General features: G+C 31.7%; 1 protein-coding gene across 1 annotated transcript; it reads right to left on the bottom strand.

Moving 5' to 3' along the window:
• Window positions 1–866: 866 nt before the first annotated feature.
• Window positions 867–10,874, bottom strand: LOC139512266 (vitelline membrane outer layer protein 1 homolog). The gene is made up of 4 exons (XM_071299764.1): window positions 10,435–10,874; window positions 7,417–7,520; window positions 6,252–6,440; window positions 867–1,635 (listed from the first exon to the last, which is right to left on the bottom strand). Exons 1-4 carry the CDS (start codon window positions 10,751–10,753, stop codon window positions 1,390–1,392), a joined length of 858 nt encoding a protein of 285 aa, XP_071155865.1. The 5' UTR covers window positions 10,754–10,874; the 3' UTR covers window positions 867–1,389.
• Window positions 10,875–18,754: the final 7,880 nt, after the last annotated feature.

The following is an 18,754-nucleotide window of genomic DNA, read 5'->3' on the forward strand; positions in this document are numbered from 1 at the left end:
CAGTGATGAATCGATCCGGAAATAGTTATGAATGTGGTTTATCAAGACATGTAAGGTCAGACCATTATACACAGGGTTGGTAATTGCAGAAAAAAAAGTGTGATAAGATAATTACTAACTTATTTACTAATGATTTATCTCTTAACGTTTGTAAAGAAAACGTTATAGCTCTATGTCATTCACCTGTAAATTAATTAAGAAGTTCAGTTCATTATCGGCGAAAAATTATATGCGCTAATGAGTTAGTTATTGAAATCATAGAACATGGATATATAATATCTTTTCAAATTAAGATTTGATTAAGATTGTAGACACATTAATCCATATCTTCACAAATTCAGATTTAAATATTTAAAGATGCTAGCGTAGCCAGTCAAATGTTTTTTTTTGTAAGAAGTGAAATCACCTACGATTTAAGACCGGCTTATCAACATGTAGAAATATTCGAACCTTTCAAGACATACTTTCGTTTTGCTTTTGTCAAAATCTATGAAAAAAAATATTATGTATTTAATGTTTTAATATTTGGTATGTCTACAGCTAGTTACATATTCAACAAAGTTTTGAAGTGTATAGTTAAATATTTTTAAAATTCAGGTTTGAAAGTTATCATGTATTTAAACGATGGCTTAGACGGGGCTGACGAGATCAGTAGGGACAACGAAACTAGAATAGATGTTCAGAAAGTACTGAAAGCTTCTAGGTTTTAGTAGCAGAAGATGAATGCAATTGAGGACCTAGCCAAAATAGAGTATGGTTTGGTTAAGTATGACAATTTAAAAAAACTTTACGGCATGGTTTCAGCCTTGGAAAGGCGACTTTTCAATTGTTAGATACATTGAATCAGATTATATACAAGACAGGTAGAGGAGAAGTACACACATTTATTTGGTTAGTTGTTAATGAAGAGAAGTTAAGACGTTGTGCAAGTACCTCATTGTAATAAAATATTCTTCACAGCATTGGATGATATTATCAGTCGTAGATGCTGATATTATATTTATTAATCTTTGGAGCTTATTTGATAGTGTCTTTGTTGAAAATCTGCATCCTTCAGAATCCTATTCAGAACCTGTGTGAAAATGTTAATCCGTGGAAAGTCGCATGAAGATATGTCAATTAATGTGCCTCTCCTTTCGTGGATCTTAAAGAGCTTCTGCGTGTTGTGACGATTTATTTACGGATACTTGCGATCGACTTCGAGACGACAATCCGTATGTTCTCGGAAGTTATATCCGTGCATGAAAAGCGGGTAGTATTCCAATATTACTAGTATGTTTTAAGATTCACAATTAGATAGTCATATTAATCATTCTTATTTTTTTACGACATTCCAAGAGGTTAAAAATATTTAATTATTGTACATATTGCTATAGTGACGGTAGTGCTTTATTCACAACAAAAGAATTTAACATCATTAAGTGCTGTATCGTCGGCACCTCCTCCCTGGTAAGATTGGATTTTGGTTTGAATCCCACATATTGCACTGTTATCTGGACATGCGTCACTCCATTCACCATAAGTACCATATGGTCCATATCCAGGAGTATAGCTCAGGTCGGAGTCGCTGCCACCATCTTTAAAATACCTGCATTTAAATTTGACGTAATTGGCACCTGTGTTATCACTTTCACCCTAAAGAAAATAAAGCTAGTTATGATTTAAAGCTGATTAACAACAAAAACACATATCGATGCATCAATCCTGTAAAATGAAGTATCAAAGGTAATAAATATAAATATAAGAAGATGTATGAGTGCCAATGAGACAACTATCTACCAGTGGTCAAATGACGAAGCTATAAGCAATTAGACAGTACGGTCTGTTTAATACACTGAAAGTCGTGGTTTTTCCTGATTGAACTGTTTTACACTTGTAATTTTGGGGCCCTTTTAAGCTTGCTGTTCTGTATGAGCCGAGGCTTTACTTTGGAATTAGATGGTCACAAGTTTTAGGGTACATCAATTGGTAATTTTCATAGAAAAATACTGCATACTGAAAGGCCTCGACTTACTTTCTGGCACATTTATAATCTACCAAACAGTGACGAAATAAGCTAGACTACTGTTAGAACCATACGAATTAGATGCTATGATGACCGAGACTAAATGCAAAAATCCTTTATTTTCCAATCCTTCAAATTGATCGATTAATACTAATCATTTTCAATTTATATAGACAATTCCCCAAGCTATATAGTTCATTGCAAAATTCTAGACAATTTGAAAGTTAATTTATTATTTAATTAATAATATCACAATGTTATCTGAATCAGGTGTATAAATTTTTGATAAGGAACACATATTCATGATTTTATAAAGAAGGCAATAGATGAAAATAAATTATCAATCAGGAATGCTATCATCACACTATCCCCCATTGCACCCCTTGCATATCAGACAGTTGTATCATCACGAAGAAGTGGAAAATACCTACAAAAGATTTAGAAGGCCTTGTAGCAGCACTTCCGAACATATTATTTAAAACTAACGTATAAAAGGCAACAGTAGTATAACGCTGTTACAATTCTTCTATGGTGTCATTTTCACAGCAAATATTTTCTATCTTTCTCATGTTGCCTTTATTGAAAAAAATCACAATTCCTAATTAAAACAAACAAGAAACTAAAATCAAACACACTTTTGTATTTTCATAAGATACATATTTTACCATTACAACGATTATTTTGGAAGCTTTAGATCTCGTTATACTTTTGAAAATTGATTTTGGAAATTTATCAAACAATTTATATCCTGCTGTAGTCGCTCCCATGAAAATAAGGGCAAAAAATATAAATTCATATTGATATGTTACAGACATGTCGTAATAAACATTTTTTTAACGTAAATCAAAATTAGCCCACTACACGTGCTGAGTAAAAATCCTCAGTAAAAATGATACTGCAATCGAAGGTATTTTTAATTCAATTTATTTTATTCTCTCAATGGAACATGATTATAAATTGCTAGATACTTACCAATTTTAAGATAAAAGCGTTCAATTTAATGAGAAAAAAATACTTCTTGAAATTCTTATCATTAATCACTTTTAATGTTTCAAAATATCGATTTCGTTAAATTGTATTTGTCGATTTGCATAAAATTTATGAGACTAATGGTCTATTGAAGGTAAAACAAATGCAGGAAAAAAATGTAAGAAAGTGGATGAGGACATAAATGGATACAAATCCAACCCAAAAGAAATACCCTTGACATGGTCATATTTATAAATCAACTGATAAATTGAGTTTACAAAACTTAATATGTTCAAAAAGCTAAGAATTTTCTACATCACGAATAGATTACATCAGCAGCATTTCACAAAAATTTTCGAATTTTGGGTCCTTTTCGTACTTGATTTGAAATTTGAATTTTTCGATTTGAGCGTTACTTATGATTCTTTGGTAGATGGATTACGCTTCTGGCTGTCAATATATTAAGCCTGGTATCTCTGATAATTTTAAACCTATTACGTTACGTGTATTATATGTCAAAATTTTTATAATCACCAAACAACAAAGAATTCCAATCTTCTTATCCTACATGAAAGGATATGAATAAAAATCATGTTCTTTATTGACGAGTTTTTTTTCCTCCAAATTTTAGCAATTCTGTCAATTATCTTGAAAGCAATTAGAGATAGACAGAGATTGTAACGATTTCAATAATGATCAAGCAATATATGCTAGCAAGTCACATGGCGGATACTGTAAATGAAAGAAGGTGTTGTGAGGGATTGCTCAATATTTCTTTTCTGAAACTTCTAGAAACAAGAATGTGTCCATAGTACACGAATGCCCCACGAGCACTATCATTTTCTATGTTCAGTGGACCGTGAAATTGGGGTCAAAACTTTAATTTGGAATTAAAATTAGAAAGATCATATCATAGGGAACATGTGTACTAAGTTTCAAGTTGATGTAACTTTAACTTCACCAAAAACTACCTTGACCAAAAACTTTAACCTGAACTTCACACTATCATTTTCTATGTTCAGTGGACCATGAAATTGGGGTCAAAACTATAATTTGGCATTAAAATTAGAAAGATCATATCATGGGGAACATGTTTACTAAGTTTCAAGTTGATTGGACTTCAACTTCTTCAAAAACTACCTTGACCAAAAACTATAACCTGAAGCGAATGGACGCACAGACGGACGAACGGACGAACGAACGAACGAACGAACGGAGGCACAGACCAGAAAACATAATGCCCCTCTACTATCGTAGGTGGGGCATAAAAATTAATTCCAATTTGACATGATTACCCCGTAGTTTTTTGTAAATTCATACAACAATCTATCAACCGATTTGGATAATAAGACCTAGTATTATTAGCAAATGAAATTTATTGTCTCATGTCTTGATAATGAAATCTTGAAATAATATGGAACACCTTTTATTTACAAAAAGTGCGCGGAATGTAAAAATCGACAGTATTTCAAATTCAATTGTCAGACAATTCTTTATTCTAGTTATTTCTTTAGATGAGGAATTTTTTTAATTAAGAGACACATCTCAAAGGAAATTAATAAACATTTGAAATCTATACGAATCAATTTCTTGGCTGCTACAAATGCAATAACTACTAATACTTCTGTCAAGACTTTTAGGTCAATGTCTTTTAAAATGTCAATTTAACAATCGGGAGTTACGAACCATGTTTTTTTGTCCTTGCTTACGAAATCGTAAAATAATACGAAAAACCTTTAAGTGCACGGAATGTAAATATCGACAGTATAGTGGAGATCACTTCTAACCTCTCATTATAACTGTCTGAATAATCTGTCATAGAACAGTTCTACTCTACCCTACAACTGTTCCAAGTAGAACGGTCAGAACCAGTTCTAGGTAGAGCTAACCAAATCAGTTCTAGGTAGAACTTTCAGCAGAACTGACCAAATCAGGTCTAACCGTAGAACTGTCAGCAGATCTGCCTAAAACTGTTCTAGTCGTAGAACTGACCAAACCTGTCAAGACTGTAGAACAGTTATAAATGACGTCACTGGACATTTTCCGTAACGAAAAATGTTAAACCAGTGCTATGATGAGAATTTTTAAATATATATTATGTACTTTTGAAATATTTATATTTACGACAAAGAGTTCTTAAAACTGTTCTATGGATAGAACTGACTAAATCAATTCTAGCCATACTGACCAATTCAGCCCTAATCGTAGAACTGTTCTAGTCGTAGAATGGTTATAGCCGTAAAACTGTTCTAGTCGTAGAACTGAGATTTGGTCAGTTCTATGTAGAAATGTATAAAACTGTTCTAGGGTAGAACTGTCATGATCCGCTCTAGGAAGATTTGACTAAATAAGTTCCAGGTTAGAACTGATCTAGCTAGAACTGTATTAGATGTGACAAGATGACAGTTCTACATGCTGTCTGTGAACAGTTCTCCAAACAGATTCTGACAGACTTGATTAAAGGGTTAGAAGTGATCTCCACTGTCTATCAAACTTAATTGTCAGACGATTCTTTGTTCTAGTTATTTCTTTTTTTGATGATTTTTTGTAATTAAGAGACACATCTTAAAGCAAATTGATAAACAGATAATACTGCTGCATTTGAAATTTATATAGATCAATTCCTTGATTGCTACAAATGCAATAACTATTAATTCTTCTGTAAAGACTTCTAAGTCAATGTCTTTTAAAACTTCAATTTAAGAATCGGGGGTTATGAACGAACATGCTTTTTGTTAAAGTACACTGAAAGTAAAGAAATCACAGACCGATTGAATTGGGTATAGTCAAATGAACAAAAGTCCAAAACAACAGACATTGACCTATCATATCTAACATAATAACCCGTCTGTGCTTTGAAAAAATTTAAAAAGAATTACATGTACATAACGACACCTATTTTTTTTATAGTTTAATCCTGAGATTTCAAGTTTTCAATGCATTTGTGGCATGCTGACTAAAACTTTTATAAAATATTGTTGTACCCTCAAAAAATGTATTCTGGCAACATGCCCATAAAAGGGGAAAGGGGAAAAGGGGGCTAAAAAAATACAACCGTCTATCTTAAAAAAAAACCACCACTACAATACTCAAAGTAAAATCGTATATATGTTGCACGAAAAACACGCGTTCTTTGTATCATTGATAATTATTCTTTTACGGAATCAGATAGCGTCTTGGTAAGTTAATCTTATTAATACATTTAGGCACATTTAGATAGTTTTAGTCAAGAAAATATATAACAAATTCAAAATATTGTTAAACATAAACAGCTTACATTATACTGGTGTACTTGTAGAGAGAATGCAACCATCAATGTTTTGGCTGGACAAAGTGCTTCCACAGTCCAGACTCCCCATACCTGCTGACCAGAACTTGCTGTATCACCACAACGAACACCTCCTCTACTACCACAGATTATTTCGATAGCATTCAATTCTGAACTATCTGCATGTGGCGGTTCAATCTGTAAGTAATAAAGAAATAAGGAGCAATTATTTTTTTACCTTCTATACACTCTCTCATCCCATATGGAATTTATTGACCCGTAAATATATATATATATATATATATATATATATATATATATATATATATATATATATATATATATATATAACTCGTCTAAACATCAACCCAACAATGTTAGATCTATATATATATATATATCGTATTATTTCACTAGCACACTGTGTAACTAATAATAATATGTATGCTTACATGTATAGGATATGCTGATTTAACGTACGGATATACATGTATCCATATTTTCTAATTCTCATCAATCTTGCAGCATATCAAGGCAGATGGAAGAAATATCATGAATATATAATAGTTGATTTGAGGCGATTTGAGGAGATTTAGATCTAGATTGGTGATGAAAAAGGTCAACTATGTACACGGGCAACCGTATCCAATTCATATATCACGAAACCAGCTAGGAATCATATATCATCTCAATAAACATATCCTTGTGATAACACAAAGAAGTGAGCCAGTCTTCTGTTAAACCTCTATGTCGCCTCACCCTTTATTGATCATTTCATTATATATTTTTCATGGTGTATTTGTTTTTTAAAATTACTAAGCTTCAATTTTTGAAAAAAAATAAATGGATTTAAATAAACTTTAAGTGATATGAATGCTTGGTTTCCTCTGTTTTATCGAAATTGGTTTTAGAAGCTGCTGTAAAACTACCCAAAGAATAAAACGAAAAAATAGCGCGGACTACATAGATCCAACCCTTCATTCCTCCTGCCAAAATAAAAAGAAAGGTTAATCATTTGTTTTCCGCTTTTAAACTTCTCAACGTTAATATATATTCATATAATTTGTTTATCTATAAATAAAACCGTCCGTTCCACCACACCATGTAGTGTGTTCTTTCTTTTTACGTCGACCAAAACCCGTATTATATAGAAGCCAACGAAAAATATACATACTTTCATTTTGTAACCAATTGCATAATGACCTTTCGTACAAAATTCTTGGTATGTCCAATCCCCAAAAGTTCCACCATTTGTAACAGACAATGTATAAGTATAGTCTGAAAAACATAAGTTATGCGGTTGAATGGTATTATAAAAAGGATTAACGTTACAGCAAACTAAAATGCACAAAAAAAATACCTATAAAATTTTACAGTATATATATAACAATTAAAAGGTATCTGAATGTGCAATATCATAATTGGACAAGAGCAGCAGCAACTCTCCCTAGAAACATATCCCCCCCCCCCAAAAAAAAGAAAAACACACACCAAAAAACAACAACAAAACCAAAACAAATTACACGACACATCAAAAAAGTCAGCTCTTAAACGTTTCAAGTATCAGTTAGGCAGCAATTTACAATTTTTTGCAAAAACAATGACATACAATCGTAGAAATAAATAAAACAACTTTGAAATCGAATATATTTATAATTACTATACTTTATGATATTATATTAGTAATTATACAAGAGTGTTAATAAGGTTTACAAAATAGAAAACAAATGGTCAAACAATAAGAAAAGACCAATTGTGGCCTAGTATTACTTCAATTGGCCCTCTACCCTAAAGATAGACTTAGAAGGCACACTTCTGTGACTTGTCTTTCATATTTACTAATGTGCTTTGTCTATACGCATTTTTGTGTTTCCTTTTATATATGACGTGGCTCTGTACTTAAACATCCCGTCATTGTGTAATTGAGCTATGGCAAATGTTTGAATTATTTTCTTTCATTTTGGATGATTTGTTTATATACATTTTGTGTTTCTTTGTTACATATTTGTTTGTTTTTGTAGTGATGGAGATTTAATCACAATGTTGACCGCTGTACCCGTATTTTTGACATTTATACCTATTTTTTCTGATTTGTTTTGTTCGCACATCAAATTGAATGTCGATCAATATAATGGAATTTTATGCAACTGTCATACAAGTGAGAGGTTTAGATAACAAAGTTAATTCCATCATTTACTGCGTAACAAAATGCCTGTATCAATTAAGTTAGGAATATGACAGTTGTTATCCATTCGTTTGGTATGATTGAGCTTTTGATGTTGCCATTTGATTAAGGACTTTCCGTTTTTAATTTTCCTTGGAGATCAGTATTTTTGTGATTTTGCTTTTTAGTTATTCTCCCTGATGTTAATTCATTATGAGTTTTTTGGGGGTAAGATCGGAAAACAGAATGATTTCAAGATGTACTTTCCGCCAATACTCTATCGTGATGGGGTAATGCGTATTACTTTCTACTTTTTTATATAATTTATATATTTTCCTTCATCATTGGAGCACACTCAGCAAAATGTGTCTTCAAAACGGTAACGAATAAAATCGTATGCACAATAAATGAATCAAAATTGAAAAACAGTATACAGAGTCTCCACCATAAAAGTTGCGAATGCACACATATAATTACACGAATGAACAAACATTACATAATATTAATTTACACGTGTTTCTCAAATGAGTTCAATTCCTCCATGATCATACAAAATCACGATTTGAGTAATTTAAATATAGCACACAAGTTGAGGTCAAGGTGAATTCCGAGTATTGTCTGATCGGGTAAAGTCCGAGAAACTCGGAGAAAAATTTAAAGTAAATTAACAAGATGGAGGAAAATAAATCGTTTTATATATTTCTTTCGCCAAATTCTTTCGCAAATGACGAATTTTTATCGCCACAATTATTATTTTTTCGCAAATTGCGAAAATGGCGACCGCCAGCGGAAACCCTGCACACAACCCTACATTTCTAACTTGTAATTTATAGGGATATAGTATCTATTTTTCATAGGCGACAATATTGACATTGTGTAAATTGACCACTTTTCAAATAAGTACTTTTAAATTGTTATCATGTTTCAAAATTTGGAATCAAATGGTAGCAAGAACATCTTCGAACAGAGCTTGTTTGAGGTAACCATGCCACCCCGTCATTTAACAAAAAACAAAATGAAAATTTAGCCTTCCCAAAGTTTTCTTCAGAACGTATTTCAACGTGTTTCAAAATTCATATGGCAAATAAACACAATGCTGTCATTCATAAATAAATGAAAATATGCAGTTAGATGTAAATTTGTATATTAACCTTACAGCCAACACAGCGCATCAAAGTTGACTTCCTTCACCTGCCTTGAACACGCAAGGTCAACCTAAAGCCGGGGAAACTTAATACTACTCAGTACTTATTTCCCTATAATGCTAGACATGCAGTACTGCAAATTTACATCTAAATGCATCCAAAGTGACCATACATGATAAACTACAAAAATCAAAGACATTATTTGTCCAACGCAAATTTATTGCATGTTAGAGTGGGATGGCGGTGACCGGTAACTCTTACAGCTTTTGAAGGCTTGGGAAGATTTCTTTCAAGATTTAAGGATGGTTTTCAGATAACAGGTGGCAGTAGACTGACAAAGTGATCATTACTATATAACCCCACATTTGCTTCAGATGTAATGAAATGAACAAGGAATGATCAATGATAGACAAAGATACAGACATAACCCTTCATGTTTATTTAAAAACTTAGGATAGATAACAAGTATCAAGTATAGGCCCCGATACAAATCCAGACAAACAATAAAGTTTCATCAGTGATTAGCGATATCTGCTCTACTTCGAAATCATCACGGAAAAGTCAGATAGTAAGCCATCTAGGAAAAAAATAGCATGTAGAGAAATCTGTCCACTTACTCACTGGGGGATTTCATCAGATGACTATTGCGAATACTGTAAAGCAAGTCTATACTGTAGATAAACTAATACCTTTTCAGTCACATACCCAAAATGTCGAGATTTTGTAGTAGTAAATTAAAGATTTTAAGTGGTATTATTTGTAGTTGCTTCACGTGTAGATCTTAAAGGATTTACCATGGTTAAAACATGCATGTATATGAGAATAAGTCATTAAGAACAGTTTATCTGTTTACGAAAGATAATACAGCACATGCTTGACTTACCGCTAAATTTACGACTGGTTTGAAGAAGGTCTGAACCAGAAACGGTGCTCAAGTCCGTATGACAGCATCCAGAGGGTTCCAGTTTACACTCTCCGCTCAATGTTACATAAGTTATCTCACAGCAATAATCACTGTTTTTCGCACAAAATGTTGCACATTGGCTTTTAGACATACTCCCTATAACTTCGAGATCCGTTGAACTTATTTCCTTATTTTTATCTACTCGGAAGGATTCCTTACGCGTTTGATATTTTCCTACAGCAAACTTCGTATTTTGAAAAAGGAAACTCAATTTTAAAGCGATTTCATAAATTTCCATGACTGTCTTAAACCATGGACATTTAATTTGATAATGAATATTGACACCAATAGATTTTAATCAATTCGATAAACTGAAATTAGTATATCTTCAGTGTATTCTATTGCAGTCAAAATGAATCTATTAGATAACAACCTTTAACGAAGTTGAATCGTGTGACAGGAATTTCATTTCCATCAAAGCAGATTTTTTTTTTTATGTATAGATTTAAGTTTCAATTGAACCTTAGAAAACATTGAAAATGTTCATTATTGAATTCAGCTAGGAATTGAAAGTGTTTTTAAAATTAATAACATTTTAATTATTTAGTTCATATATGAGCGGTAGATCAGCAAATACAATCGCACTAAATCAATAAAAATGTTACTAATAATACTAAAGAGGGCAATTTCAGTGGAAGGTATTCCAGGCACTTTTGTATGTGTTGAAGGCCTTACGTTGACCTATTATAATGGTTTACTTTTATAAATTGTTATTTGGATGGAGATCGAGTTGTCTCATTGGCACTCACACCACATCTTCCTATATCTACTAAGAGTATACAGCAGCAGCAAAGACATCCTGGTTCCTGGTACTACGTTCCCGTTCGTTATATATTATTATTTGTGTAACATTCTGATTATTGCGATCGGGAATCATTCAACAGCATGTACAACTTAATGGTAAATACAGCATTATAATTTTATGTTTGATATTCAATTTGTTTTCAAATAAACGTTATATTTACATTTGAAAAACATATTAAACTCATACCCCCTCCCCGACAATGTTAGTTTCTCTAAAAGGGATTAAATTTAAGACACAGAGTTTTTCAATCCGGCAGAGTTATTATTAATCGAGGTTGGTCAATTGAAAACGTATCCACTCATATCAGATAAATTGCTGTTTTCGTATATGGAGATTATACCAAAATGCAATATTTGATCCTTTTGTTAATGTAAGTCTATGTTGAGTATCAAAATTATATATTTTCTTCAAATTCATGTAAATATATAGCTAAAACAATTTCATAAATCGTAAATTAAATATGAGAATTTTAGTAAAATCGGGAATTTGACAGTAAATGTTCCTTTGATGCGGGGTAAGTATAACTGACAGTTTAACGGATTTTATTTTTGAAAGGTTATGGGGTTTATTTTCCAGGCAACTTTGAGTATGACTCTCACTCTTCATATTTCAGAATACATGAATACCAGGACATTGTCACTTTGACACTGTCGACTAAAAGTTATTGACAGATGGTATATCCTATCTTTGTTAATTAAATTAAAAACACAATATCATCCAGTAACAAGTGCTAATTAATCGATTAAATCCAATTCACAACAGGTTAACCTCATCTACCGGATAACATTTTTTGACTGAAAATTACAGTACCACGAACCAAAAATAAAGAACCGCGCTTAGACTTATAGGACTACGTTAAGAAATTTTAGAACAGCGGGTCCGTGATGCCTTAAGGAACAGGTGAGAATAGATAAACGAATCTTTAGACATAACGACTTTAAACAAATCATGTGACATGCAGTTCAATTAGAGCAAAGATTTATTTTATAGATTACCTTTCAATTAAAGGTATACCATTTTCCTCATGACTGAAATCAATTTCAAATTGAAAGTTATTATATTGAAAAGTGTCTAATTTAGTTCATACCTAATTAAAATGAACAAGACGTCTCATTAACAAGGGTCTTTATAGATGTTAATTTCTTTGTCATTTTGGTCTCTTGTGGAGAGTTGTCTCATTGGCAATCATACCACATCTTCTTCCCTTTTTTAGCATTGAAACGGACATCGGTATGGTTACATGTAATACACGCATGGTATTTATTTTAGGATTTGATTAAATATTTGATTCATATTTTAAATCAATGTTTGAAATGTCTGTCATTTAACATTCTTCACATAAGTGATTTTAATGATTGTGAGATCAAAATATTTGAAATCTTAGTTGTCTACTTGTCATTATTGTTATTAAGATCGATGTCTGTCTGTCGGCTAATTGTATTCTTATTTGAGGTTTGACGAACTTACAAAGCCAAAGATACCAAAGAGAAAATAAGATATGATATTTGTTAGTCAAAAACAGATCGACAGAACTATGAGTAAAAACTAAAAACGTCAAATACACAAACAACACCAAACAAACCACAAGTAGAAAATAAAAGACGGAGCAACACCAACTCCTGAAAATATCCGGCCTGATAAGCAGATCCTACTCTGCACATATAATCCGTCGTGTAGCTTGTCGTGTAACTCGTGCTGAGTACACATTGGACGATGATAACTTCGATATCAACAAACAAACGATCTTTTTTTCGAGTTATGCATATTTTTATATAATTATAAACTTTAAAACGATAAAATCGGTTTGTGCCAAATTTGTTTTTCTATAAGGGTGAAACAATATATATTTTGAGACTAGTAGATTAACCAAATTCCTTTTAATGGACTACTACCTTTTTTTGTTAATAGCTGACTATGCTTTATGGACTTTGCTCATTGTTGAAGGCTATAGTTGTTAAGTTCCGTGTCATTTGGTCTCTTGTAAGTAGTGGTCTCATAGGCAATCATACCACATCTGCATACGTATTCAAATTGTTGATCTTTCGTGTGAGGCAAATGTCAAACGTATTAGCATTGACATTGATCATAATCAAAATTTTGATACTCATATTGGTTAAATATAAAGGAAGGCATGATCTAAACTTAATATTTTGAAACGCGTTGGAACTCATTTAAACAAGCTGAGTAAGCTAACTATATTCCATACATTTAATTTGAGAAATTCCGATTTCTGACCTCTGGCATGGCATTTTTATACTGAAAAAAAAAAAAAATCAAAAAATTAGAAAATGCAAGAAAGAGCATTTAAATTTGTTCTTTAAGATCTTTGAAACTCATATCACCAGTTGCTTGAAAAGGTTAAAACGCCTTCGCTGCTTATCACAAGACAAAGATCAATGGCTGCCGCATTTGAAACTTATGAAATTATATTGAGTCAACTGGCACCTGTCCGTTTCCTTGATCTATTTAATTAAAAAAAATGAATTATTTTTTTCAGATTTACATTGTAGTTTATAAACGGTTTATGAAAAGAACACAGTTTGGTATTTTTCTAAATCTAAGAGTAGTCCTTGAATGGATTGGAATGCAGTCATTCTGCATTCAGATAAGCTTTTCAGGTATTTTTTTTAGTTATAACTCTTAATATTTGTATACATTCTAAAGTTTTGCATGTGTTTTTTTTTAATATGTTTTTAATATGTGCTTAATTTCTAGATGCGCTTCAATTTCAGTTATGCTTCAGTTTTGGCATGTTTTTAAAATATGTAGTTAAGAAGCGCTTTGCATGTATTTAGATATGCCTGTGCTGTATCTATGCTTTGAAATAATAATTGCTGCTTAAATATATTTTAGCACTTTCTGTGCTTTACTGTAAATGTTACTTAATTTATTCTTTAAAAAGCTCACAAGAGTTTATAACTACATTGGTTTATGTGAACCGAACCAAATAAAACTTTCGTATTCGCATTCGTGTTTGTATAAGTCCAAACATGTCACACCTTTTATTCTAAATTTGAACCGATCAGTGTTTTCTTTTACTCCTTAAATCGTTTAATCAGGCCGTTAGTTTTCGCATTTTAATTTATTAACATTAATTTTAAAACTAACTATGAGGTATGGGCTTTACACATTGTTAAAAGCTGTACGATTACTTATAGTTGTTAATTTCTGTGTCATTTGGTCTTTTGTTGAGAGTTGTCTTATTTGCAATCATACCACATCTAAAACTGCTTATTTTCATATTGTAAGCCATTGGCTCATATGGGCGTAAAGCAGTGGCGGATTCAGAGGAGGGTGTAGAGGGCGTACGCCCGCTCTTTGCTTGGACTTTTTTTTTTGTAAAATGATTAATCAGATATAGACTTCAGTTCGTGTACTTTGCCATTTCCCGTGTATTTTAGTTTTATGCGACAGTTCTATACTCACAAAGATATTTTTCGCTAGTATTTACTGATTATGTCAAAGGCATGTGATTCGCTATGGTGGAATTGACCAGTGCGTCGAAAAACGTCACTCAGTCATTTTGAAATTCAAATTACAGTAACACAATGCTTAGTCTGAGACTAACAATCATAACACCTTGAAAGCAACACAGGACTGAGTAATAACGTATTGACTTATATTTCACAATTCCTGCAAACAGAAAGTAGTACTCTATTGCACTCTCATGATAAAATAAGTTACACGGCAATATTATTTACCTACGATTTTGTTAAACCCCAAACGTCCCAGCCTATTTTAAAATAACATAGCTGAATAATGATCCCCAGTCAGTATAAGCCCTTACTAGATAGATTTAAAGTCCATTTGATTTGAGGAGGCAGTCTGAGACATTTGAGTAAATAAAATCTGACTCTGATTTTTGCCTTAAACAAAAATTCTGGCCGTATCTTGATTGAAAACAATAATCCTGCTATTATTTGCTATTAGGAACGAACATTTCCAACAGAATTATTTAAAAGCATTAAATAATCATAATGAATAAAAAACGGGTGTATTTTTTTGGGGGGGAGGGGGGGCGGAGGGTTTCATGTCTGTTTCGCCGAACTAATATATTGAATATTTTTTATATATTGAATATAGACTAGACTGCAACCTGCCTGCTGGGTGTGGCCTTTATGTCTTTATTTGTCGACCGTCTTTCATAAATTCCTTGTCATTTCAGACTCATTCGTAGCCTTTGGTTGATTTGGAACCCCTCTCTTCCCTTCATTTTGTTTGGTGAAACATATCAATCAAACATTTGGATACAAATTGCTTGTTTGTTTTTTTTTTTTAACTTGTTTTGGTCGTATTACAAATTTCATCGAATAGCGGGGCGTATACCTTGTTTACAACAAGACATCTGCGAGGTTATGCAAACTTAACATACAACAAACGAGAATTTTCCATGTCTATTTTTTTACTGACAAGTCCCACATCAAATATATCAGTACATAGCTTTGAATCCATACTATAAAATATACATGCCCCACGTCAGGAACCGTTTAAAAAGTGCATTTTACATTTTTTTTTAACGTTTTTTAGCCCAAAAAAGGTCCCAAAAATTTGTCGCCTCGCTACGCTCCGCGATTTTTAATAACTTCGCCCCCCTTTCCAAAATCCTGGATCCGCCCCTGTAAAGTGTGTTTTTTTTTTATTAAGTATCAAAGCTGGGGTTATAAAAAAGGTTTAGTAATGTCTTTCTTTATGTATACCTGTATTCAAATAAAATTCCGTTTTGTCCTCTTCGACAATTTGATGTCTCGTCATTATTACGTTAGTAACCAGCCGTCAGTGTATAACTTATATTTTGTACTTATTGTTTATTTGGTCTCGTCATCAATATCTGTTTATTGACTTCAATACCAAGACACTTTAAATTTCCATTTACTGTAAATGTGAATACTTTAATTTGCAGTTTATTTTCAATTACAAACGTAAAAAAATCGAATTAACATTATCAAATAATTAAATATACTTGTTCACTTTATTATTCCAATATTGAATTTGAAAAACAAATGTGGGATTTATAAACCGTTATGTTTAGACACTAAAATCCGAAGATCCGGTTTTATGTTGGAATAGCATCACGTCTTTTTTCAAATAATTTAAAAAAAAAAGTTTTTAATATTATTATGAGTACTGTCTACTTTTATATATTGGTATGTAATATCGGGTACTATCAAAACCAATTACCAATCGATCATATCAGGATCATTTGAAGATAATTTCTCATGCATGTTATGCACTTATGCAACTTATTATAAAATGCAATATTGAAAAGTTTAAACTCTCAAACAAATCAATGTATAAGGGAAATCCCTTAAGTATAAACCTTTTTAAACATATTGAGTGCAAAATACTTTTGTTTAGTTTGTCATTGTAAAACTTGAACTTTAAATCTTTTGAGCTACTTGTCGCTGTATATTGACACTTGTAACCAATTAAACTCTAGAGTGAAGTTAGTCAACTGTACATTTTTTGTTCTTTATTTTGTAGTATTTAATTTTATGATCTGATAAACGATCGGTTTAATCTCATTAAAGAAATTTCAACTCTTGAAACAAATGTTAAGTTATATTTTAAAATGGTATTTATTAAATCTAAAAAGGAAGTATTTTTTTTTTCTTTGATTATTATACTCTATAATTTGATTGAAATACCACCCGACATTCATGTAAGTTTTCAATGCAGAAGTAAAGCAGTTTGCCAAATTTTTTGCATAGCGTTGTCGTGTACATGTAATGGGTGAGAGATCATAGCTTACCTCTCCATAGTAAAGGATAGCTAAAAGGATTGTCGATGAAACAATAAACCAACGACACAAAGGCTATCTAGAGATCATTTGCAGCCATCAACAATATACAGACTTATACACTATGTGAAGCTCTTGTTAATGAATTAAACAAAAAATATCTAACTAAAGATCGGTCGTAAACACCCATCTTTATATATTTATATGGAAATTGTCAACACGCCTTAATGGTTTCGATAATATTTCGCGAAATAGTCAAGTCAAATATTAAATATTTTCAATGTTTGCAATATGCTTTCAGTAGTAACTGTTGCCAGTGTGAGGGTGTATAATAGTCCAACTTTTAATCAGCGCGTCCGGGAATCTTTTATAAATCAAGCATCTATAATCGAAACTTTTACGATAAGATGTAAGACATGAATCCGAAAACGAGGTTCCTGTCTTTAGGACTGGTATATTCACATGCATATGAACATGCGCAGAGTTAAGACTATGTGTGTTTATATCTTAACCCAGACCCTATTAATAATGACTTTTGGCTAGATCTTTGCGACTGTTGTTTTTGGTATACTTTTTAAATATATTTTTTAGTCTTCTTGACTGTATGTAATTTTACATTTTACCATTGTTCATTTAAAGTTTTGTTTTGGAGAATTTAGGGTGTTAGATTGTTAAATAACCTTATTCATTAATTGTGACGATAAAGCTCTTACAGGAGAAACATAATTTGTCTTTCCATTATCTTTACTACTATATATATATATTTTTTTTTAATTTTCAATTGATTTCTTCATTTCCCATTTAACAATATAAAGAATAAGAATTAATAAACACATTTTCATTCCCGCCTTTTGAAATTGTTTTATGTTTATTTACATTTTGTAGTTAAATTAAAGTACTTAACCGATTGCTTTTGAAAAACATGCAAAGTACGTGTAGTAACTACGTGTCGAATTGTGGTATAATATTTCAGTGCACGATTCTAGTCTCTTCCTGATTTTAAGTATGTAAACTATGGCACGATTTAAGGTAGCACAATACAAAGATTTGTTAACTCCCAATCAGACAACTTTAAACTGATGTAATTTATTTAATCCTTCTTTATATTTTATAAATGAGGTACCAAAAGAAAGAAGAAAGATTAATCTTTGAAATTGTGATAATTTCATTATGACATAATTATTACATAATTAATTATTATGTAATTAGTTGCTATATTGTGATGTCCACACTTGAATGAATTTAGCGTCTTTGTTCTTCACAGCATCACAAAATATTTTATAGATTCTTGTACAACACAGGTTGACCTCCAAAACTGTGTCTCAGATTTCCAAAAACATCAATAGAATAAATTTTATACCCAATTGAATTTAGTGGTCTCTTATGAATTGATGTTGTAAACTTCATTGAAGATTTATGAGAGAATGAAATACAATAGGAAAAATCTGAGACACAGTTTTGGAGGTCAAACTGTGTTGAGCAAGAATCTATGAAAAAATTTGGGATGCTATGAATAACAAAGAAGCTAAATTCATTCAAGTATGGACATCACAATATGGCAACTAATTACATAACAATTAATTATGTAATAATTATGTCATAATGAAATTATCACAATTTGAAAGATTAATCCTTCTGCTTTCTTTTGGTGCCTCATTTATAAAATTTAAAGAAAGATGAGTGGAATTACATCAGTT

This window comes from Mytilus edulis, chromosome 2, assembly GCF_963676685.1.
Source record: "Mytilus edulis chromosome 2, xbMytEdul2.2, whole genome shotgun sequence".
Lineage (NCBI taxonomy): Eukaryota > Metazoa > Mollusca > Bivalvia > Mytilida > Mytilidae > Mytilus > Mytilus edulis.

What these genes read in the sequence shown, in the direction of transcription:
- LOC139512266 (XM_071299764.1), bottom strand. Translation starts at nt 10,753, where the DNA reads ATGGAAATTTATGAAATCGCTTTAAAATTGAGTTTCCTTTTTCAAAAT. An exon ending in AACCAGTCGTAAATTTAGCG is followed by an intron (nt 7,521 to 10,434) that starts GTAAGTCAAGCA and finishes TATGTTTTTCAG; the next exon opens with ACTATACTTATACATTGTCT. An exon ending in TACAAGTACACCAGTATAAT is followed by an intron (nt 1,636 to 6,251) that starts GTAAGCTGTTTA and finishes TATTTTCTTTAG; the next exon opens with GGTGAAAGTGATAACACAGG.